At 44.1% G+C, this 25258-nt stretch overlaps 1 protein-coding gene across 3 annotated transcripts in view; it reads left to right on the top strand.

Moving 5' to 3' along the window:
- LOC138491707 (P2Y purinoceptor 12-like) overlaps window positions 1–24693 on the top strand; it is a 501915-nt gene extending 477222 nt beyond the window's left edge. For all 3 annotated transcript variants that reach the window (XM_069618387.1, XM_069618388.1, XM_069618389.1), the window contains exon 3: window positions 22481–24693. In XM_069618387.1, coding sequence (XP_069474488.1) covers window positions 22481–23517 — 1037 coding nt within the window. In that variant the 3' untranslated portion in view covers window positions 23518–24693. The remainder of the gene's footprint in view (window positions 1–22480) is intronic.
- Window positions 24694–25258: the final 565 nt, after the last annotated feature.

The following is a 25258-nucleotide window of genomic DNA, read 5'->3' as shown; positions in this document are numbered from 1 at the left end:
GGAGGCTCAGGGCATACAATGTACAGATTGGAGAGCAACGCCTGCTCACCATGCTGCCTAGCACTGCCATCACACATTGGCCGGTGATTGCCATGTCAAAGGCACATGCCATCACACACATGGCATGTGACATAGCCACCAAGTGAAGAGGGAGAGGAGGGCAACTTTTTTGGATTTCAACCACTCTGGTCCTGACATTGCATCATCACATCAATGAGTTAACATGTTGTACATGGATCTGCTAGTCCAAATTGGCCACGATGCACAGTGCCTTGTCTACATCAACAAAATGCAGTAAACAATGAGATTCCACCTCCCCATCACCTGTAAAGGAATCATATAGCATTCGTGAAGCACCGGTCCAGAAATGTATGAAGGTACAGCGGAGCACTGAGGGGTGGTGGGGCAGAAGGGGATGCCAGTCAACAATCCTACTGGTGCTGGTGTCATTCATGTCACGCAAGTGCAGGGGTGGGTGGCACAATGAAGTGCAAGGGGAAGTGGCGGCTGGAAGTGCTGTACAAGGTAAGTAGGACTTAACGTCAAGGGCAGATGGTGTTAGGCGCAGACAAGTGCTGGGGGGGGTGGCCTATAGGGGTACAGATACTATCATGCAGTGCTGTGGGCTCGGAGGGGACAGGGGAGGTACACACTGCATCTGGCTCGGCAAGGTCCTTGCAGATTTCTATGTGTCCTGCAGAGTTGTCACATGCCGCAGATATGTGCCCTTGGATTGGGGATCTCATCTTGGTGAAAAGGGTGAGGCGCTATTGCCTTTGGAGCATGTGGCAGGCCAGTTTGCCAGAGGATGAGCATGATGCAGGACATTCCCTCTCTGCCACCCGGCACCTGTGGTCTGGGTTCACAAGATCCGAGTCATGCCAGGACTCTGCATTGCCATGGGGCTTCAGACAGGTGGTCATGACCGTGGCAAAGACATCCAGTGTACCTGACATAGAGTGGAGCATGGAGTGGGCCCTGTCAGGATGGGAGTGAGCCTAAGGGGGAGCTGGATGGGGGGGAGATCTTGGCAGCATGAGCCTCGACTGACACACACTTCATGGGTTGGAATACCAAGAAGGTGTGTGACAGTGGTGAGGGTGGCTTTGCCTGTGGGGTGGTGAGGGTGAGCTGGGAGGAGAGGAGAATGTGATCACTCCAGGAGAGAGGAGTGCAGAGATGGACGGAGAGGGGAAAGTCAGATGAGATCAGAGCATCAAGAGTGTGCCCTGCAGAATGAGTAGGGACAGACGGGAGTCTAGAGGGTGAGAGGGAGTTGCTGAGGTCACAGAAAGGTCACGTGGGGGGGTCAACAAGCATGCAGGTGGATGCGTACAGCACCAAGGAAGAGGATTTCTGTGTCTGGGGACATGAGTGAGGAGGAGAGGTGAGGACACTCAGAAAGGAAGTAGTACATTTGACCAGTTTTCCCAGACACAGTACGCACAGTTTGTGAATGTCAAGGTGTGGTAGAGAGAGACGTCACACAAGCCATTCCAGAGTGGAGTAGGTCTAAGTAGGAGTGACAGTGGCAGGAATACCCTCAGGGAAGCCAAGGGCACACCCCCCCTGCACAGTAGTGGCGGGCCAGGGAGAGGGTCTCCTGAACATCAGGTAGGAGTGTGTGAAGGATGCAGACAGAGCTGGCCGTCAGACATGTTTCCATGAGACCAAGGATGTCAAGGTGCATAACCTCATGTAAGTGACAGATATCGGAGGAATGCCTGATGCAGCCGCAGTGAAAGGAGTGTAATTGTGGAGGAGGTTGACAGCCTTGGAGGACTTACGGGGAGTGCTAGAGATCAGAGGTGCAGCATGTGTAGGAGTTGGAGTGGGAGGCGGAGAAGGATCATGGGAGGGTGCAGGGAGGCAGTGCAGGATTGATGAGGAGAGAGGAGGGGGGACAGCAGGAGAGGAAAGGAAGTTGATGAGATGTGGGTAGCATTTCTCAAGGAGAATGAGGTTGGCCTAAGGGCCTTGGACTGAGATGCTCCCATTACCATGCACATCAATTGTGGCCTCTGAGGATTGGAAGGAGGCCAGGAGTACACCCCAACGGGTCCCACCATTGATGGTGGAAGAGGAGCAAGGAGAGAGGACAGGGACCATGTGAAGGGTCTATGGGACAGGCAAAGGCATGTATGAGCAGATGTCAGTGAGAGTTAGCTTTGAGTAGGCTCAGATGCACTTGTCAGCAATAGGGTGGGTCGCATTGGAGGGCAGGGTGCCCTCATTTGACTGTTAGCAAGCAGGTGTCGTGAGTAGGGCACGATGGTCTGAACTGTAGAAGTCAGGGAAGATAGACCATGAAGAGCAGCATGGAGTGTGAGGGAATGGGGCTCGAAACCAGACGGTACCAAAGCACACAGGTAGGAGGTGGATGTCAAGGCAACATCCACAGTATGACAGCATGTTGGTTGGCATTTATATACAGAGGACGCATTAGCATGTGGTATCATTGCATGTCAGGCATGTGAAGATGAAACTTGAATGGCTGGGGGAAAGTATAGGAATGGTATGTAAGACATCAGATGAATAGACAGGGGAGTATGAGCAACAATGTAGTGACAAAATGACAATTCAAGGGCAACTTCCATGGTGTAGGGCCATATGTGCACTGTTGCCAGTTGGGATAGTGCTGTGGGCAGATGGTGTTGCACTGAACATACTGGATGAGGCACATGGGTGCCACTATCAACTCTGCCACACACCCCCTTGACAGGCACCCAACATGAATGCTTCACACACACACCATGCACATGGATAATACACACATGCATGTGCACTCACCGGATGATGCCTCGTAATCAGGGAGATCTCCCACACCTTGGAGTTGTCCCTCGGTGACGTAGGATCCAGCTACGGACTCGTGTGGTGTGAGTTCTATTTCCTGTGCTGGGGACCCACCTCCAGTCACCAAGGTTGCGGCATGACTTGAGGCCAGCTTATCCTTTGCCCTGCGCTTAAGGTCATTCCAGCGCTTCTGGCAATCACTAGCTGTGCGCCTCACTACTCCAAGGGCACTTATTCTGTCAGCAATGGTCTGCCAGTGTGCCTGGCGTCTGGCATGTGTGGTCTTGGACCCTGCAACGATGACCATTTCCCTATCATGATCTGACACATACTGAACAAGTGCATTCAGTTCGGCGTCTGTGAAGCTTGGCTTCCTTGATGGGCCGGACTGTGCAGCCGTGCCTGGGGCATCAGCCTGTGCCGGACGTGCACTCTTCCTCTTGCGCTTGGAAGGGGGTGGGGATCCAGAGTGTCCTACGCCGCTGTGGACACTAGGGGCAGGAGCCGTGGTGGACTCAGTACTGGGTGTGTGGGATTGCACACTCAGCATGGGAGTAGGTGCAGGCATTGGGGGTAGTGGGATGGGGTCAGGCCTGATCTGAGGTGCATGAACTAGGACCGACACAGTCTTGGCAGGGTGTATGAGAGGTGGGGTGGATGGAGCCACACCCTGGCTACGGGGGCCAGCAGATGACCTATCTGGCATAGATGCGCGTGCCCTGATGACACCAATGTGCACCGGTGCACGTGCAGTGGACCTGCTGACCTGGATGTCAGCGATGGGATCACCCTCAGACAGGTCTGGTGCCACAATGGGCTGGTCCGACAAGGGCTGATCAGGGTTGGTATCAGCCACATGACCCTCAACTGGGGGGGGGGGGGGGGGGCATGGGTGTCCCTGACTGGTCCTCCAGACTGGGGGGGACAGGGGCACCCTGCAAGTCACAACCACGTCCCCTAGTGGATCCTCCACGGCCACCACGTGTGGCTCGGCCACCTTTGCCACCCTTACGGCTTGCACGCCTCCCAACCATGGCACTGATGTTATTGTGCGTATGGGAGTCGGTGTGCACAATTGTCCTGGGCAATTGGGTGTCAAAGGGGTTGGGTACCAGATGGTATTCGTACCCTAGTGCAGTGGCAAGGCTATATGACACCCCTGGGGAAAGATGACGGGTCACGCAACGCACAGGCACCCCAGAAAAGTTAAGGAACGTGCACAATACCCCTCCTAGACCACGTGTGCTGATGGAAAACCCTGCACTACGCTGTGGCATCCAGTAACACAATGAACGTATGCGTGTCACACGCAGCCTAGAATGACCTCTGAAGGGGTAGGCTACACACGGGGCAAGCACAGAAGTTAGATACGTGCGTGACTCACCGTCTGCCAGGTAAAAGAGCGTGAAAAATGAGCGCGTTTGGTTGGCAACACCCCCGCCAAAAGAAGATGTGTACGCTGTCTGAGGAGACAGGACAACAGTAGAAGGGGACACTGTTTGAGGGAACAGGCCCAGGTAAACCAGTACAAGAGGAAAAAGAGAAAAAGCTGTCAGAGGTAACAGGGAGTACGAACTGGAAACGCCGTGAAGTAAATCGCGTGTGAAACGACAAGAAGTACAGAATTCACCCACTCGCTCTCCACGAAAAGCACGTACAGGGAAATGGTGTTCTACACTACCTTATATACAGGCCCACACGTACAGCGTCACTTACGGCGTGTACGTGCTTGGCCCATGTTCACCAATCACACGCTTTGTCACTTCTGCGTGTGGATCCTTTTTCACCAATCACACGCTTTGACACTCCTGCGTGTAGCTCACTTTTCACCAATCACACGCTTTGTCACTCCTGCGTGTAGATCCATTTTCACCAATCACACGCTTTGTCACTCCTGCGTGTAGATCCATTTTCACCAATCACACGCTTTGACACTGCCCGTACAGGTAACTATAGACGCACATATGCTGGTGACGGGTTTTCGCGCGATTCGCTGAGTGTGGGGTTTTCACGTGCAAAATCACTCCCTATCAGGCTGTCCACGCGTTCAAACACGAAAGACCACGCTCCTGGCCAGGAGGCCAAATTACAGTCCCCCAGAGCCCTGAGCACGCTCCCACCTGCCATCTGCTGCTGCCTGACTGCCTGCTGGCCACGTGCCCCACAGTGCTGGTGGGTGGGGGTGGTGGGAGACATGGGTGGGGGCCTGGTGGAGGGTGCCCCTGGTGGATGGGGGGTGGGGGTGGTGGTAGACATGGGTGGGGGCCTGCTGGCAGGTGCCCCTGCACTGCTGGGGGGTGGGGGTGGTGGGAGACATGGGTGGGGGCCTGGTGGAGGGTGCCCCTGGTGGATGGGGGTGCAGGGGGACATGATCAGGTGTGCAGGGTAGTCCCCTGTTTTGTGGGCTGCCTGCAGGGGCCGTGGAGGGTGTACAGGGTACACCTGTGAGGGCCCACCCAGCCTATTCGCGTGTGATAATTCCCACGCACCCCTGTAATACACGTACCCTGGCCAATCGCGTGTTGAACTTCCCGCTACCCCTGTAATACACGCACCCTGGCTGTTCGCGTGTGATAATTCCCGCGTACCCCTGTGATACACGTTCCCTGGCCTATCGCGTGTTCTACTTCACGCGTACCCCTGTAATACACGTTCCCTGGCCAATCGCGTGTTGAACTTCCCGCTACCCCTGTAATACACGCACCCTGGCTGTTCGCGTGTGATAATTCCCGCGTACCCCTGTAATACACGTTCCCTGGCCTATCGCGTGTTCTACTTCACGCGTACCCCTGTAATACACGTACCCTGGCCAATCGCGTGTTGAACTTCCCGCTACCCCTGTAATACACGCACCCTGGCTGTTCGCGTGTGATGATTCCCGCGTACCCCTGTAATACACGTTCCCTGGCCTATCGCGTGTTCTACTTCACGCGTACCCCTGTAATACACGTTCCCTGGCCTATCGCGTGTTCTACTTCACGCGTACCCCTGTAATACGCGTTCCCTGGCTGTTCGCATGTGATAATTCCCGCGTACCCCTGTAATTCACGTTCCCTGCCTAGTCGCGTGTAGAACTTCCCGCGTACTCCTGATTTGAAGATTGCCCGCTTTGCTTTCCTTGTTTGCCTGCCCTGTGAAGTGGTCCAGGGTTAGCGCAGCCCTTAGCGATGATTTAGCGATTTTGATGGCTTTTCCTTGCGCGAGGGCGTTCTTGGGGGCGTTACTGGCGCTGCTGCAGGCTCGCTGCGATTCTCTGCGCCACGGCTGGTTTGGGAGCATGAAATCCATGAAAACGCTGTGCGCGGAAATCAGTTTTAGCGCACGTGCCTGGCGCAGACTATCGCAGGCGCACGCTGTGCGCCAGCCGCGTGCGCTACTTGTGCGCTGGATTCTATGAATTACCCTGTCAATGCTATTCGCTATAATTCTAATAAACACTTCACTTGGTCACCTCACTATTATAGAGGACCAAGTTATGTATTTGAAACATGTGTCCAAGGTCAATCTTCCTGCGCTTTCCAAAAAAAACAGAACTCTAATATTAGCTCTTTAATCTGTTTGCCTCTCTCTGAGGATTGCATGTTGCTCGTGCCTTAAATCTTAAGTGGTGCAGTTGAGGTGACCAAGTGAAGTAAAAAGAAGAAACATCTGCACATTGAGGGCATATTTTGCACGATTCAAAGTGACCTTGAACTGCTGAAAAGTAACTTTGCCCAGCCGACACAAACCATGATTCATGGAACTGTGCAAAGTGTATTATTGCAGTGCAAAGTCTGTGCAAAGTCAATGCTTAGTCTTTTTGCAGTACAAGTCTGTGCAAAGTCACTTTAAAGCGGGCAAACAATTCCATGAATCAGTCCCTGAATGTTTGTTACAATTATAGCAAATAACATTGTTTTGTAGTGATAATAATATACCAAACAAGGTGAGCGTGGGTTGCGGTGTGTCACCCGCTCCACTTGTAAGGTAAAATGGGTTCAGGGCTGAAGGGGAGTCCACTGTATGCTTTGGTTGGAATGGCATCGAAAAATAAAGTTTGGGGAAAAAAGGAACAAAGGACTCTTCAACCACCCACTTCTGGGATAGGATACTTCATTTGCAGGGTTGACGGGCAAGTTATGGCACAAGAGAGAAGGTAAATAAGCAGAATTGAACTGAACTGATATTTTATTTCTATCGTGCTCGTACACAAGTGTTTCAGAGTACAACAAGGCAAGGGAGGGGAACAGGGGAGAACAGAACAGTGATCTTACCAGGCCCAGTGACACTGAGAATGTGCAAGTGCAAGTGCATGAGAGAGGGGGAGGAGAAAAGTGCATGAAAGGGGGGAGAAGTGGAAATTGTGGAACAAAGGAGAAACAGATAAATAATAATAAATACTTAAATAAATAATAAAGGCAACAAACAGTGTTAGTGCAGCCGGAAAATGGCAAGTGTTGGGTTTAAGGCAGCAGACTGGGTAGGTCTGAAAAGTGCAGGAAGAAAAAGGGGGGACTGTATGGGTACAGATACAGCCCTCAGTGCAAGGGGTGGCCTGAAGGCAGGGTGCGGGAGGGTGGCAGGGTGAGCAGGTACCTGGGCCCGGAGGACAGAGGGTGGTCAGGTGCACGGTTCCGAGAGAGAACAGATCTGCAGGGGAGAGGGGGGGCAAAGGCAGAAGCAAAGAAGAAGGTCTTGAGGTGCTTCCGTAACCAGAGATGGTTCTCCTCAAGTTTTAGAGTGGCAGGGAGGCTGTTCCAGAGGGAGGCTGCAGCCGAAGATAGAGATCTACCCTAAACAGACAGAAGGTAAATATGGTTAGAAGGGTTGTGGGTAGGGGGAATCTGGGAAAGTATGATATATGTGATCAATGTGCGCCACCGTTTCTGGATTCAACATTTCCGTCTTTGAAATTACAGAGCACACAGTGATCACATAGATCTGATCAGGAGAATGATGCAGCAGGGCATATGTGCTCACTTTTATTTTGGTATGGAGCTTTCTGAAAGGGGGTTCCATTTAGCAGACCTCCCTCCTTTCTGAGATGGATCAACTGAATCATTTTGCTAATAATAGAAAACTAAAAAACAGGGCTTCTACATCATTACCACATAGCAATCACAGTCTCCTGTCTACTACCATCACTAATGTTATGGCAATCTTCAGGAATTAGACCAATAACAGAATGTTTTAAGTTAATTGAAACATTTTTGGAATCAACCACCATACCAATAGAGGTATCTTGAGACAAAATGATGCCTTGGGGATCATTGCTGTGAACACATATTTGAATGATATCATCTGTTTATTTACTTGTAGAGCTGAGTGTATAGAAATGTCTTGTTGCAGAAGGATATTATTTAAGTTAATACAAGCTTATTCATTAAGCAAGGATTGTCCTTTTCTGATCTTCATTGGCAATGTATATTGTCAGAATTTCCAGAAATATTAACTTAATCTTTGAATTTAACTTCTACAGCATACATTTTCAATAGATCTAACCTAAATGTCTTTGTAAAATCAGTGAAATCTTTTGAGTTTAACCCCAATTATGGCCCAACTTTGTTGGTAATGAAATACAAATTAAATGCTAATCAATGTAGCATGTCATTACTGACATAAACATCAGAAATAACATCTCTTTCCACTCAGCAATTATGATTGATTTATTTGGTTCAGACTGTAATATTTACTATTCAGACACCATTGAGTCTGCGGCAAACATTCCTCAAAAGCTAATTTAGATAAATAGATTGTCACCTATGGTCTCACCTTCCCAGATATTCTGTGATAATCTGTCAAATGTTTTTGTTCACAAAATGAGACTATTAGGTCTAGTTTCAACCAGGCTACTCAATCCATTGTTTTTTTCTGATTTCTTCCACCTTTAGAGAAGAGCCCAAGCTTGCCTTCTTTCAATTTCTTTCAGCTTAGTGATCGTCAGGAAATATTCATGCTACCCTACATCTAAAATCTGTCTCACCTTTATATCCCATTCCTCTTCAACTTTTGAAAGCTGTAGCCATCTCTATCGATGAGATTCTTGCTCAAACCATAAATTCATCCCTTACGGCTGGTCAGATTCCCGCTTGACTTAAACACGCATTGGTGATACTGCTTTGAAAAAGCCTACAATCGATGCTCCACTTTTTCTAACTATCGACTTATTTCTTTACTTCCTTTTTTTATGAAGTTGCCGGAGGCTATGGCCTCTCCTCATTTACACTCTTTTCTTGAAGCTTCGAAAATACTTGACCCTTTTCAACACAGTTTTCATTTGATTATTGGCACAGAATCTGTTTTAGTATCTGTGGTTGATGCTCTTCCTGTTATTTGAGATCAGGGCGGTTTCAGCTGGGCTAATTGTGTTGGACCTACCCACCACTTTTAATACTATTTATCATGCTATTCTTTTGGCAATACTGGAGGCAGTTGCCATCTCTGGTCTTGCACTTGATTGGTTCTGTACTTTTTGTCAGCTTGTTCCCAATCTGTTTCCTTATTTCTTTTTTAATCCTTCCTAGTTCCAGTCTTGTGTGGAGTCACCCAGCGCTCTGCACTTCCCCCATTACAATATTACATTGATGTTCAGCCTTTGGGCAGTCTTATCCACTTCCAAGGGTTTTGTTTTTATGCTTATGCTGTTAATACGCAACTATTGCTTAGGCTGGACCTGGAACGTGCAGTAACATCTGATCGTCCGGGTCCTGCCTTGAGGCAGTGAGGGTTTGGATGGGTCAAAACTGGCAGAAACTTAATGGGGAAAAGACAGAAGTCCTGGTGGTGGGCCCTGAGTTGACTTATTCTTTTTGGATATCTGATTACTGTCCATCTATATTGGGCCCCTGCATGTCCCCGTCAAATTAGTAAAAACCTTGGGTGTCAAGATCTCAGCTTCACTTTCCCCTTTTGCAAAGATTGGTGCCATCTGTAGTGCAGGCTTTTTTTTAAGCTGTTGCAGCTGAAACAAGTTATTTCCTTTATTCTGAGCACCTTCCATGCACCATTCATCATGGCCACTCTTAATGGCAGCCTTGACTATTGCAGTGCTCTTCTGTTGGCTCAATCTTATTATCTTCTGAATTATCTGCAAGTGCTGCAGAATGCCATGTTCTGTCTGGCCAAAAGTATTCCTTATAGTCAGCCACTATCTATCGCTCAGCGGGACCTTCACTGGTTCCCCGTTGCACCACATATCCAGTTAAAATCTTGATTCATTGGGTTAACTATCGTCAAGGCAGTCCATACTTTGTGAGACAGGCATGGTATCAAGAGAGACACAGGCTTAAAGATAATAATTTCAAAAGCTTTATTTCACTTAAGTTCTTGGGTTGGTGCAATGCATAACTGGCCCTGACACTAAAGGGATGGTTCCCTTAACTGAACTTTCTAAGGGCCGTCAAATTCTGGAAGTCCAAAATTAATATCTGTCTGTGCCCTCACTCTTTGACAAAAATGTGTTAGGAAGTCTTATAAAAGCAAAATGTGGTGGTTCAACAAAAACAGGAAACCAGGATTGGTTTCAGGTCGTCTTCACACCAGTTTTAGGTTGATCATCTTCAGAAGATTGAGCTCACTCAGAAGGGAATGTTCATAGGGCCTTCATAGTTCAAACAATGTCAGTGTTCATAATGCCTTGGGGTTCCCTTCCCCAAGCTTCAATTCCTTCAGTAACACCAAATAATCAAGATTCCACTTTGATAGGACACTTACGGTTTCCTTCCCCAAGCCTAGGCCTCTTCCAAGTTCAAATACAAGTTCAGCTTTTAGGCCTCTCAGGGTTCCCTTCCCCAAGCTCAGATCCCTCTTGTGTTTTCAGACACTAGTTCAATTTCTCAGAATGTACCTTTCTTTCATATACAGTTCTTTCAAGGGGTAACATCAGAGTGTTTCAAGTTCTTCGATCTTCCTAAGAGCGACTACTCTGAGCTTTAACTCCTCTGTTTTATTTCCTGCTCCTAACTCTTTACCTTCAGGGGCTTTCTGCACCCCTTCTTGGTCCCTTCTGTTTTCTTGACTCCTTTCTCATGCCCACTGGCACCTTTCATTCCTTCTACGGCACACTTGCACCTTCCTCTCCTCTTGTACCCACTGGTACCTTCTTTAACTTCCTCTGTGCACACTCGCACTTTCTTTTGTCCTGTGTATGCCCCCTGGTAATTTCTCCAGCTTTCTCGGGCACACTTGCACTCTCTCTACCTTTCCATGCCCATTGGCATCTTTTCCAACTTTCCCATGCACACTTGTACACTTTGCCGGGTCGCTTGCAACCTTCTCTCTCATTTCAGGTTCTTCCACTTCACGCCCCTTGCACACTCTGTTCTCTTATTTTCTCTTGATCCTGTCAGTATTTTTTCAATCTAGATAGATAGATAGATAGATAGATAGATAGATAGATAGATAGATAGATAGATAGATAGATAGATAGATAGATAGAATCTTCAACATACACCTGAAAGTAATTAGGTATTTTGAATCCATTGCATCAAGACCAGATTTCCATTTATCTATTAGTTTAAAGGTGGGAATTTTTTAATCTTTCTACAGTTTTCTAAGCAACTACTCACTGATAAATCTACTCTCTTGAACATTGTTTTGAGTGAACTGGATCATTGCCCCCAATAATTTGAATGTGGAATAATATACCCTTTCATTTCCTTAGCATAGTAGCTAGCCTAATTATTTTGTCTCCTGTGTTATTCACAGTTGACTGAGACCCTCGCTGGTGGTCTGGATAAAATGTCAGTATATTTCCATGCAGAGTCGAGAACCACTCATTATTTCCCTGAGAATAAACAACTATCACTCAATGGATGAGTTGTTGACACCCTATTTTGAGTTCTACTTAGATAATCCTGTCAACTGGAATCTCCTTTGCATCAAATATGGGTAATTCCCAGGAGAAAGGCTTTAGGGTAATAGGATGATATTTCCTTCTTTCTTACTTCAAATTATCAAAGAGGTCTCGCAATGTCAAGCTTTCCTGAGAACAACTTTTCATATTTCATTTGCATCTTACAGATAAAGTATACATTAGTGGAGAGTTCTGAATCTATCTTTATCCTATTTGAGGTTTCAATAACTTCATGTTAGACCACCAATTTATGGGCATCTTCCCCAACCTCAGGTTTAGGTGGGTCAGTCAAGGAAATACATTTTGAATTCACAAATGAAACTAAGAGATCCCCACTTTTTATGTTCCAGGTGACTGGCTCTGCTTGCACTGCAAACCCTAGAAATGTTTGGAGATGAAGGACTACCCACCATTTTTTGCCATTTTGATGGGGGTTATTTTCTTTTATTCTTTTTTGCGTCTTGTGTTTAAGAATTTGTTAGTTAATCTCATTCTTTTGTTTAAACCATTTGTTACACTTCTTTAATTATGATTCATTGTTAGTTTGAAGGTGCCAATCCATCATTGAAAGTGTCTTATCTCCACTGAGTCATCTTTGTTCTCAAATGTGATTGTCCCATTTTTCTCTTCACTAAACTTCACTCTAACATCTATTTCTGATTTTAGATCAAGGAATGAAGTGGGGTGACGATTGGCCATTGCCACTTTTTCCACAAGAAGAGGGATGTTTAATGAGGGGGGGGTGAAATAACTTTCCTCTGAAGGCTTGGCATGTTTTTCTAATCACATCCCATTTTCCTCTTCTCCTTGTACATTTTTATTCAGGATATGTTCTTCTTGAAATTGTCCACCCTAGACTATTAATTTAGTTTGGACAATGTTTCTGTGAATGTTAGAATCAGGATTTTCCTGTTGAGACCTTATTATTTCAACAATTTCACTTTTCTCCACCCTCTGGCCTGCAGGGTGGTCACTGGTCATATCTCTGTTCCTCCCATGGAAGGTAATTGTCACTTCTATGTAAGTAACTATGACAATTCTGATAACTATTGTTGTACATATTTCTCAGTCTCTATTCACAATGGTACTGGGATCTGTTATCCTGGAACCTAGGAGAAGGAGGAGGAGGAGGAGGAGGAGGAAAGCTATCTTGGTAATTTGTTTTAGGAAGAGGGCTCAACATTTTTCTGATGGACTGATAAATATGTTGCTGCTTAGAATCAATGTTTTCCTATCTACCTAGGGCTTCTGGGATTTCCTCAAAGTCCCTGCTGTGGAAAGGGAATTTTATAATGCCTTCTCTAGGGTGCATTCCTGGCTTCAATTAGCCACACTGGCTAATTGATCTCTCCTTTGGATCATGTGTTGTAATGTTTGTTTTCTCAACATATTTTGCTACAATTCTTCAAAGTTTCTGTTTGGGAGTACCATTATTTCCTCTCCTGTCCACTCCTAATAAACTAATCGAGCCACACCTCCCACCTCTCACCTGAAGGTCTAGATATTATTCTGTATCTGACTGGGAACTCAGTTCTTCCTGTATATGTTGTTGTGTTTGGGACCTGCTTTATCTGACACCCTTCATGTCTTGATGTTTGCAATGTCCCTCAGATCCACTAGTATTTCTCAGAGAATATCTGGGCAGGAGAGAGGTAGTCAGGAATTGGTGTCTTCCTTCTTTCATGGAACGTATTTGTCTCTGAACTTTAACTACTGATTCCAAACCCATCTTATTTTTTTAATCTCTGCTCTTAATTTAGAACAATTCACTTGAATTGTTGTTTATATTATACTGAGTAATCGCTAAATTCCATGAGACTGGCCTGACTAGACTCACATGCTATAATAGTGGAGGCCAGTATTGCTTCTTTCTTCAATTGTTCAATTTGTGACACTACTCTTTCAAGATCCTTCATTACATTTTCTGATGTCTCTATTGATGTCACATACTCTACTATTCTTGTCAGTAGCTCTCGTGTAGATGCCTTCCTATGATAATCTTGTACATGTGCGTATGTCATTTGTACAGTGAGCTGGTGTATTTCCTGACTAGTTGTGTCTTTTTCATGGGCAAACTGTGTTCTTTGCTGTTTTCATTTTCTGTAATAACTGACCAAATCATCCTACAAATGCACATTTTTTATAAAGAGTTGTGCAGTTTGTTCCTGACTTTCTTTGAATTTCTTTTTTAAATTCAAAATATCAAATAGTAAGTGTTTTGTGTGCATTTAATGCACTCTTTAATTGATCATGTGTTTGAAAACACTATGGATTTTATTAATATTCAAAATATCTCTTTTTAAGTATTGTTTGGCTTCTCTGCATACTTTCAATTAATGTTGTATTACCTCAGTGATTCTGTGTTTTTTCTTTTATGACATCTGTTTAATATCCAGGGCTTCATTCAATTGTTTTATTTCCTGACCACACTGATAACTAACTTGTTCAATGTGTGTTCATTCTGCTGATATCCTTTGAGCAGTTTGCATGATTTCTGTATGTAAGCTTCCATTTCATCTAATCCACCCATCCCCAACTTTAGGAGGAAAATGTGATGAGCTGACAGTTCGCGAGTATATGCCTTTCTTCTTTGTACAGCTTCTGCAATGACTATGACCTTCTTCTGAAAGGTTTGTTTCTATGATCTACACTGTTGACCTAATTTTGTCTTTCCATAATTCTAGATCTTTGTTCAGCAACTGCCGATGCAGAATACATTTAACAAACGCAAAATCCTGGGCCATGTTTATATAATCTTTCACCTCTGTTGACATCTCTGGACTGTATACATGATATTCCTCACTTTCTACAAATGCATTTCGTTGATTTATTTTCTTGCTGATTTTAAACCACCCTTTTTACCACAAACCTATATGTGGTAGATTGTGGAATGGTCTCCCCCTCACATTTTCTGGCATTAAAAGGTGGAAAATCAGCAAATAAAATCAGCAGAGTGACATTCAGCAAATAAAAAGAATCGCAAATCGCAATCAATACTTATTGAATTGTGATATTTAAATAAATACACAATCCACCTAAATTATACTTCCCAGTGAGGTGCAGAGTGACAGTCAGTGGTAGTCCGTGGTCAGGCGCAGGAGATCTGGCTGATTCACACAATCAAAATTAACAATGTTGAGTACTATTGGTGTGATTGTTGTATACCTATACCCTACTCAGCAAAGCGCTGTCACTGTTGACTAACATAACGGATGCCCCCTGGGATGGATTGATGAGGAAATGCCTCTTAATTTACATTTACATTTAGGTGAAGCTTGCTCAAGATCGGCAAGCCCTGCAATTGCAGCACCGGAGGCTCGGAAAAACCACACCCAAGGTATAAGCCACAGATCTATTTTATATCTAATGTCAGATGAGTCAGATGTCCTGGGCTTGGGCCATGATTCAGTGGAGGGGCTGCTTGCCTAACAACATGATACTGGGCCGAAGCAACCGCCTGCCATTTTTGATAACCCAGACTCAGGACTGTAACATTCTACTTCATTTTTTGCCTCAGACTCTTCAAAAATATGTAAGCCGTCTGCCCTATCATATTGTCCCTCTCCACTTTCTGATCCTATTAATCAATGCCCCTCGCTCCTTTCTGATACTATTAATCAATTCCCAACGCTAGGAAACGTTGTAAACCTGCCTTGGTCAACTCATCACACATTGAATTTTACTTTGACATCCCTGGTGAAATTGTCCGAAAATTATCCGAGAGGATTTCAAGGAGGGAAAACATGTACTATCTACAATTGTTTCTCAGCTAACTTTCAAGGAATGCTTGATCTTTGGTAACTTGAATAGGAATAGGAATATACTCAACTCTATGATCATGAATCAGGGTGACGACTCCATTCTTATGTTGGAAGGCCCTTTATCCAAACCTGTCAAGTCCACCAATGTCACATAACCATCTATGGGGTGATGTAAGCCTGACACATGTGGTCCACTTAAATGTAAACAGGATGGTGGGAGCAACTAATATGTCCCATGCTGAGGTATCCATATCCTTGCAGATGGAAAGGAATGTGCCTGGTTTTTCCATATTAAGTAATGTCAAGGAACCAACTGTGGCGACAGATGACTACTCTGCTGGTCTCTGAGTTTGGGCATGGCAGGAGAATCTGTTCAACAAAGGAGATGTCAGTGCTGCACATCAAAAAGCTGAAACAATCCAAGAATATTAAAAATTCCCAAAACCGCTAAATCAGGGCTCCCATACATTCCTGCACAAATTAAAATCTCATCTCAGAGTTAGTAATGGTGCTCCAAGTAATGAGGTTTCAGTGACGGACATACCGCTCTCAACAGGGGTATTGGAGTACATTGCAGTGTTACCCACCAGGGTGGTAGAAATCATGCAGAGGAAGAGAGGTAAAAAGAGAGGCGCTCCAAAAAAGTAAAACTGGAACTAGGCAGAAATCCAATACCCATTTTTTTTAATTGGTTCAGGCTGCTAATATATCTTTAAATTCGAGTATTTTTACTCTTCCTTCTGATGTGTCACTAGACCCATTGGACATTTCTATCACTGCTGATAAAGGTTTAAAGCCCTCCGGTCTGGGAGGGAGGGCAAAGCTCCAAGTGGGAGGGGTTCTGGTCCTTCGGCTGTTCTACCATTAGCAAGCACCCTTTCCGACATTGCTGGTTTTCCTCACTATGGAGGCAAAAAGACTATAATTGTGGGGGTTGAGTGTGTCACACCGAGAGGTTGGCCAGGTTGATGCCCATTTAAACCCCAGTGCGACACTCCCTTGTCCCATGAGGGAAGAAATAGTGGCCATTGAGACAGAGATGGGCATTTCTGCAGCAGAGCAGGCCCTACCCTTGCGGGTACGTCCCGCATTCTTAACTCTGGAAGAAACGAGACAAAGATTGCTGGACAAGAGTGGTCTACATCAAGATATAGTACGAACCAACACTCAAGCTAGCGCCTGTTCATATTTCCAAGATCTCAAGAGCAGAGTGAATTATGTGGCAGCATCTATTAAAAGGACCACTATGCTAAAGTTACTATTCTCAGTTAAAGACCTGCCCCCTTGTAAATACTCACTGGACAATGCCTGTTTGAGGACCAGGATGACAGACCAATTAACAGACAGTGGGCCTCATTACAACCATTGCAGTCTGGGAACTACAGTACCATAAGCATGCCGATACCGTAGTTCCCTGACCGCCATACTACGTGCTCTGCTCGCGGGTGCCATTTCACCCGCCAGGTTTTTCCTGGCGGGTGTAACGGCACCCGCGAGCAGAGCACGTCGGATGCACCGGCACAACTCTGTATGTGCCGGTGCATCCAACCTCCCCATCCCCATTCAGCCCTACGGGGGTGGCAATTAACAGGTCTGCTGAGCTCGGCAGGACCCGGTTCTTACTCATTCATGGGTGCTGGAAAAAATGCAACTTCGGTGGCAGCCGTGCCCTTAATAAGGGAATGGCTATCGCCTGAGTTGTAATGAGGCCCAGTATGTTTTAGCCTTATTTTATGAGCTTCCCAATTTAAGGTTAATTAGTTCTGGTGACATTTACGAGGTTGAATTTGTACGGGACATCTGTGTCAATCTCATATGGTTACATGTTCACTACAAAATTATAACACATGGAAGAAGCTCCCACATTTCTGTCTCTTGGATATTATGTATTTTGGGCTCTAATAATATTGGTACATAAATGTGTAAAATAACTGCTTGTCAGGGGAAGACTATCACAAACTCCTTTCAACCTCTGAGAATAGAAGTTCGAATAGCAGATTTAGATACACATACAGTATGCAATTTGCCCACCAACCCTCAAGACAAAAGAGTAATTTAAGACTATATTCTAGATTTATTAACAAAGCTTGTGATCATATATGTGTTATCAACCAGTTTATTTCAATGTGCATGATATATACTGCATTGACCTGTCATTTACCTGCAGGAAATAGAATACCTTGCGTGGGTAATTTTTGTAACAATACTGCACTAAGAAACACAGTTTGCATTGAATGTTTGCTTGTAAAATATATGTTTGTGAGATTAACATTATAGGGATAATAAGCCATGCAAAATTAACCTTATTTAGTAAATCCATTATCTTTTAATTAGATGCAGATAATAATAATAATTTGGCAGTTACATAGCGCTACGAACCCTCGCCCTGCCGGGATTCGAACCTGCGTTAGCAGGCGCTGCACGGATGTCAAAGGGAGCCTACTCGCTGTGCCGCTTGACCGGCTATATATATCCGATGATATAGAAGGAAGTCATAATGCCAGGAATTGTTTTTCTATCAAAATATGTGCTAATTCAAGGGTTAAAAGAGGTCACAGTGAACAAATTATGGTATTCAAATTCCCAGTAAGCAAACCTGGCTCTAGCAAAATCTACCAATGAAATATCCTCTAGCCTATGCCATAGGTTATTAATCCTTATTTTGAAAGCCTACTATTTAATGTGTTGAAACCACTGGAAACATGCATCCCTTTTAAACACTTTTCGGTTAAGACAATGTTCAGGTACAAAACCAGGGTTCCGAATGCACATTCTTTGCCACCTTTCACCATACCTACACTCGACCCACCTCCTGGTTTATTTTCCTCTGCCTTTTTTCATATTTCTTTTTTTACTGTTTTTTCGCGACCTTCCCCTAAACTTTTAATATTACAGGCATCTGGGCATTTCATCAGTTCCTCAATGTGTCTTTTTATTGTAATGGGTTCTTCAAAAAGACTTAACATGCTGGTCATCCAATTCCTCACAGACCAATATAGAGGAACTGTGATGGGGCTACCACTACTTTCCACAGACTCCAATTTCCCATCATTCCCATTACCTCTGAGTTTGCATGAGTATAAAGCTCCTGCTGTTTACTTACAGTCGATAAACAGGCGTATGTCACACTAACCCTCAGTATGAAGCAGGACAGTTTCTACTGGAACACAAACATTATTTCCAAAGGAATTGTCAGTCCTATGCTGTTTCCAAACATACATACATCTATCAAATGCAAGGTACATTATACAATAGAGTACAACAAGAGCAAAATCAATTTTTCCAAAAGGAAAATATATGAAAATTAGTTTTCATAAATATCAAAATTGTAATAAATACAAGACAGCTCAATATAGGCACTATAGACCAAGACAACTCTCATAAACATGTACACATATTGTACTGAATTACACCAACACAACAAGGCATAAATGTAAGAAAGTAAACTATAAAAGGTAAGGCTTTACTACTGATTTGGTTGTCCAAAACTAGTCACCACCTTTCAACAATACTCTTCTAGGAGGGCTATGCATGATAAACCTACAATTAAAATTCTGAAACCCACCAGCCGACTGTTTTAAAACCCTTGCATGTTTAAGTAACTGTCATTTTCAAGAACCTGTGGCAGAAAAGCACATTTCTAATTAATTGTGCATTACAAAATGTGCCTCCACAGTGATCCTATCCCTCAGCTTCTGATGCATATTCATACCTATCGCCAAATCAAATGTTCCAGGATATACTGGTGTACCATCACTCTGCCACGCATTCCTCTAACCATGCACAAATCAGCCTGTAGGTATATCAGTTAATTTTGCAGGAATGTTTTCCCTCAGCTGAGTCTAGTGGGGATAAAATAAAGTGTGCTATAAACTAGATGCTAGCAGACATGTCCTGCTGCCTTTCTCCGAAAAATGCTTATTTTGTGGATCACGAGATGCAGTATTATGTATTAATCAAAGCAAGCCCCCCCAGCTTATTCCTACTCCCTAGCTTATTCCTACTATCCTCAAGGTATCTCACCTTGCTCCTGCTGAATGACAATATGATAAATCAAATGGGACCACCCGCTAGACTCCCTACTCATGCCTTTTCCCTATCCCCCAAACATAAAAAACAAATGTTGATCACTTTTTTTGCTAAAAGAAAAGAGAAAAGCAAACTAATCAGTGCCATAAGAGCTTCCTCTAGCATGCCTCCCTCTTTTTATCTCCCTCTCAAGGACGAACAGGGTTGACATCTAGAAGAATACTCTCTATGCATCTCAGGGCTCTCTGGAATACGTAGCAGGGTTAACATGGGCATGTGCGCCAATGAGAAAGTGGTCCACAATCGCAATGTCAATTTTTTACTTTTCATAACAGGCTATTTGAGTGCTAAGCAAAGGGGAGTGTTTGGTTAACTGTGTTGTAAATAGTGCATTTGAAAGCATGTTTGGTCAGCAACTTTGGTCTAAAAAAACTGCTACACAGTGCATTAAGTCATCAAACTGACCCGAATGACTGGTCAACTTGGACCCAAAAATCTGCCCCACACTAACATATTGAACTGGACCTTTGGCCATTGCCATATTGTCCCGACTAATTCTGATCCCTAAGATCTTTCATCTTTCAGCATGTCCATCAAACATGAAAGCAAGGATCTGTTAGAATTCTGTAGCTGCTTAATGGCAGAAGTCGAACCTATATCAGTTGTGTAGAGATAGAGAAATAGGAACATTTCTCGACTTCTGCCCCTCACCTAGATAGGCGGTAAATCACCATTTTCTGGGTGAGATATTACCACCAGGCACAGTTAGAGTCTGTGGTAGGGATAGCAATCTAGTTAACAGGTTTTTTTTAATTTAAAAAAAAATTGTATTGTCCCTCTTTTTCTTGTGTTGCATGAATTTATATTCGGCACCAAAGAGGGGTTTGGTAAGCCCAAAAGGCCATTTGGTATTACGAGAAGACTGCCACATCCATCGCACTCCCTTGCTAATTGCGGGGCAGAACTGCTGCCGCTGTCAGCCACATACTATGTGTTTGTGAGAAAGCCTCTTCATGATGGCTGTGAATGAGGCAGCAGAAGAATACTTCACAAACTACACCATATCAATTGCTGAAGTGCCGAACATGTATTGTGTAAGCAAGGCATTTCATCTCCGGACTCACATTGCCGTCCTATATATTCCTAAGCCTGCTATTACAACTATGTTGTGTTGATTCACATCCTCTGCATGAGAGATTTCATATGCTTTTAATCTTCATTACGTTTGCAGTCTTTTTTCTGCAAACCTACTTGCAAACCTACATTTTCTGAATTTGTGTACTGTTCATTTAGTTTCAGAACATACCACCAATTGCCAAATGTTCCATTAAAATCTCATCATTTGCATACATCTAGTAACGATTAGCGTATAAACATACTAATCACATCCATCCTACTGGCGTGTTGTGTTTAATAAAACGCCTGTCTTGTGTGTTGTTCAGCCAGGAGGGCTGATTAACATGGTGTGCATTGCCCATCATTGCCTGCACTTTGGCATTGCAAAAGGGAATAGAGAAAAGCAAAAGAGCACCACAGCACCTATCCCATACTCCTCTCCCCTCTGCACTTGCACGTTCTGAACATTCACAAGGCGTAGAGGGTTTGTCTTCCCCTCCCCATTGTCTCTTCTTATATTGTTGTGTTTAACTATTTAACCTTGTTATTATTACATTGTCTACCATCCCCTGCCCCCTCCCTGTTGACATGCGGGCGCTTTGAAACAGTATTTGCTTCCTGTATAAGCACCTAACAAGTGATCAATAAATAAATAAAATATGTAATACCAAATTCACACCCAGTGGGTTTGCAGTCACACATTCATGTGCACTGGGGCATCAACACTTGCAAGTGAGGACATTCCTAATGATCATGTACTTGTTTCTTGTGCTAAATGCACACTACCCCACAGGTGACGAAAATGAAGACTGTATACTTAGCGTGCAATATGGCTGGAGGAATTTGAAAGAGCCTATGATGTTGATGTTGCTACAGCACCATGGGAAGGGTACTATTACAGACTGCACCTCCGCCTTGTTGAAGCCCTGGTTCTCTTCCAGATGGTGTCCGGTCAAATGTTCGAATGCAAAGGGTCAATTTGTTTATTTATTTATATATTTTTTTAAGTTTAGCATATATAAAAAAACTTTTTTATAAAAAGAAAACGGGGGTTGGGGGGAACCCCCTCCATAAAAAATAAATAAATATTAATTCAACCCTTTTTTTCGGTCATTTTACCGTTGAACAAAAGGCACTCGAGCCTTTTGTTTTCGAACTTTTAACCTAGAACCGTTCCAGATGTATGCTGGCTGCACCTGTGTTAACATTGGCACGATAGCCAGGATTAAACTACCCTATAGAAACTTCATGTGCCATAGGGTAACTGTGCACAGAAACATTTCTGTTTTTGGTAATAGGGTTCATGGCCCTTGAGTGCTAATACTGCAGTATGTATGAGCGTCACCAAGGGCTCAGCAGGTCTTTCCTTATTGCATCTCCTGGATGCCAAATAGATGGCTCTAACTCATGTGCATAATTCCCGTCCAGTGCTTGGACCTGTGTTTCTCTTCTCCTGCCCAAATAATTGAATTGGTTAAGAGTCTGGAATAAATGCTTAATCAAAACATCTAATTTAAACCTCAACTGAAAGGTGACGTCAATTCTGTAGATATATTAATCTATATTGTCTTTAATATGTCACACCTGTACTTAATTCTTATGTTAGTACTTAAAATGATGAACTTCACTTAACCACCACTGGGAAATACTCGGTGTACGGGTGGCATTGTGGTGATATACCAATGAATACATTGAGCTAAACTGAACTTATTGCATATTGATAAAGTCTGAGCAAATTACGAGATGTTCTTTGAGCATTCAACTTCTTGCCTAAGAATAAGCTATCTTGCCTTGAGCAAGCACCTTGAAGATGAAGGAATGTCCAATCGAGAAGGGGCATGCCCCCCAGGTATAGAGGTGCCTTGTGTAGATTAGGAGGCAACCTATTCTATGACAATGTTTATAACTGACCAATCAAACGCGCTAACAAAGTATTTTTTCTCCACAGAACTACAGTCGGTATCCAACTTCACCAACCGAACCATCAACGGCAGCGTTTGCACCAGAGACAATTACGTCAGTCAAGTGGTGTTCCCTCTCCTCTACACAGTCCTGTTTTTCGTGGGAATCGTGATGAATGGCTTGGCAATGAGGATTTTCTTCCAAATCCCCAGCAAATCGAACTTCATCATCTTCCTCAAGAACTCGGTAATTTCTGACTTGCTCATGATCATGACTTTCCCCTTCAAGATCCTGAGCGATTCCGAGCTGGCTCACTGGTCGCTGAGGGCCTTTGTCTGCCGCGTCACGTCAGTGATATTCTACTCCACTATGTACATTAGTATTTCATTCCTTGGACTGATCACCATAGACCGCTACCAGAAAACCGTCAATCCCTTCAAAACATCTGGCCCCGGAGACCTCCTGTGCGCCAAGATCCTGTCGGCTGCCATCTGGATCATCATTTTCATTCTCTCCCTCCCCAACATGATCCTGACAAACAAGAAGACAACCGTTTTCAAAGTCAAGAAATGTGCATTTCTGAAGTCAGAATTTGGTTTGGTGTGGCATGAGATTGTCAATTTTATCTGCCAGTTCATATTCTGGATTAATTTGGCGATCATAGTTGTATGTTATATTCTGATAACAAGGGAACTATACAACTCATACAAAAAGACCAAATCTGTTAGGAAGGGGCCCAGAAAAAGTGTAAATATGAAAGTATTTATTGTGATTGCTGTGTTTTTCACGTGTTTTGTCCCCTTCCATTTTGCGCGAATTCCCTACACTATCAGCCAGACCAGGGACTTCTTTTTTGCGTGCTCTTCCGAGAGAGTATTGTTTTATTTGAAGGAAAGCACCTTGCTGTTATCGTCTTCAAATGCATGTCTCGACCCGTTCATTTATTTCTTCCTGTGCAAGTCCTTTAAGAATTCTCTGATGAACATGTTTTCTCACAAGAAAAAAATGACACATTCAACAGAAGAAACGGTAAGAAGGAAAGAGGTTTTGAGTGCAGAGAGTTCTGAGGAGACCCCTTTGTAATAATAAAGCGTGTACTCGAGCTAAAACAGTTTTGAGTAGTTTTAGTGTCTACAAATATTCTTGGCAAAAATAATGGGAAGCAGAAACAGGAAAGATACCCAGTCTCAAGGTTTATTTCTGAGCGTGTTTAGAATTGTAGATGGGTAGCTATCAGAAACGAGCATGGATTCAACCGAAGTGTTGCGAGTGACATCATAAGCAGTGGTGTAGAACTTAGTATGAGTTTTTTTTTTTTATAGTAGCAGAGTACTTTTATTAGTGTTAACAACAGAAAAAGACATGCTGGGCGCTATTCACAAATGATTTTTTTCCTTTAAATGGAAAAATCCCATTGAACAATGCCTTGTAAATCAGTCCCATTGTATTTCGCTGCAAAATAAAATGGACGTAAGAATAATAATGTATGGGGTGGGGCTGCAGGTGCTGCTCCCCTCCACCTACTAGGACTGGTTGGTGGCTGGCCACTGTGCCGCATTGTGGCTGCAGGGCCCACCCACCAAGACTGAGCCAATTCAATTACGTGACCCCCCACACCCCTCCCCCACTCGTGGCACGGTCAATATAAGTCATCATTGAGCATCCGCCCTCGGCCGCCGGTTTGACGATCAAAGTTAAATGCCACTTTCTCGAGCCCTGTTTGCCCCTCTTCTTCTCGAGATCCAGTGAAAACGTAAGGCTGACCAGTATACACCTCAAGAACTTTGCCATTCGCTTCTGCCACTAGAACTGTTGCTGTATCTACCTTAATCTGCTCTGGTATTTCCATCCTTCAAGGATCGAACCCATCAGTGCACTCTCTGCCTCATTTCATTTGGCATTTGGACAGTTGTTTTTTTAGTTTTGGCATATAAACTGAAAGTATTGCATTGGAGTACATCTAGGAGGGACATGGGATATGAGGAGAGGCAAGAGCTTGTTGCTGTTGTTTGGGTATTTACCCAAACATTGACTGTCCATGACCATGCTAATGTTCTGGCCATTCCCACCATCTTTCTGCCCCTCCCTGCCAAAAGAAACATCTTTCTGGGATCACTTTAAGCTAGCTTTATCAAGCGGTAACATCAACACGTGAGGTTGAAGTATATGTCAGTGCTGTTTTGTAAGCAGTACCCCAAAAGGTAATAGCTTAATTGCAGCTATACATGTGCTAGTGGTGTAATAAAATTGTCTTAACCATGTGTGCCTTTAGCCACTTCATTTGCACATAGTATGTGTATCCTTCAATGGAATCGTGTTAAAAACAAAAGGCCAACAGTTGTGGTGTGTGTTTAGGTACTACAAAGGCACTTTCCAGGCACTGCTATTGTATGCCCAGGTAATCACACCATTTTGCAGCCCACTTTCGACTTTTTGCAATGACCTGGGTTCATTACTATCTAGTCTGCGCCCATGTACTTTGAGGGTTTTCTTTATTGGAGATTTTAATTTTTTCACTACACATAGCTCTCCCCTCCCCTCTCCCTTCCTTCCTATACTTGACTCTTTTCAACTCCCAGATTTCCATGCATCCTTACGCCTCACCTTGTTCTTAATTGGATTGTATCTTTACATCTCAGGATAACACTCCACCAGTTACAGTCTGACCCATCGTCTCAGCCGATCATCTACTTCTTTCAGTTTCTTTATCTCCTCCTTCTGACGCCCTTCCAGTCTCTATTCTCTGTTATTTATCTTTGGCACAATCTTTCAGCTTTTGAATCTTCTACTTTTATTTCAACTTTCTTAGCTTCCTTTCCTTAAG

Source organism: Ambystoma mexicanum, chromosome 10 (assembly GCF_040938575.1).
Source record: "Ambystoma mexicanum isolate Mex_15411 chromosome 10, UKY_AmexF1_1, whole genome shotgun sequence".
NCBI classification, from domain to species: domain Eukaryota; kingdom Metazoa; phylum Chordata; class Amphibia; order Caudata; family Ambystomatidae; genus Ambystoma; species Ambystoma mexicanum.
This window is presented reverse-complemented; position numbering and strand designations above follow the sequence as displayed.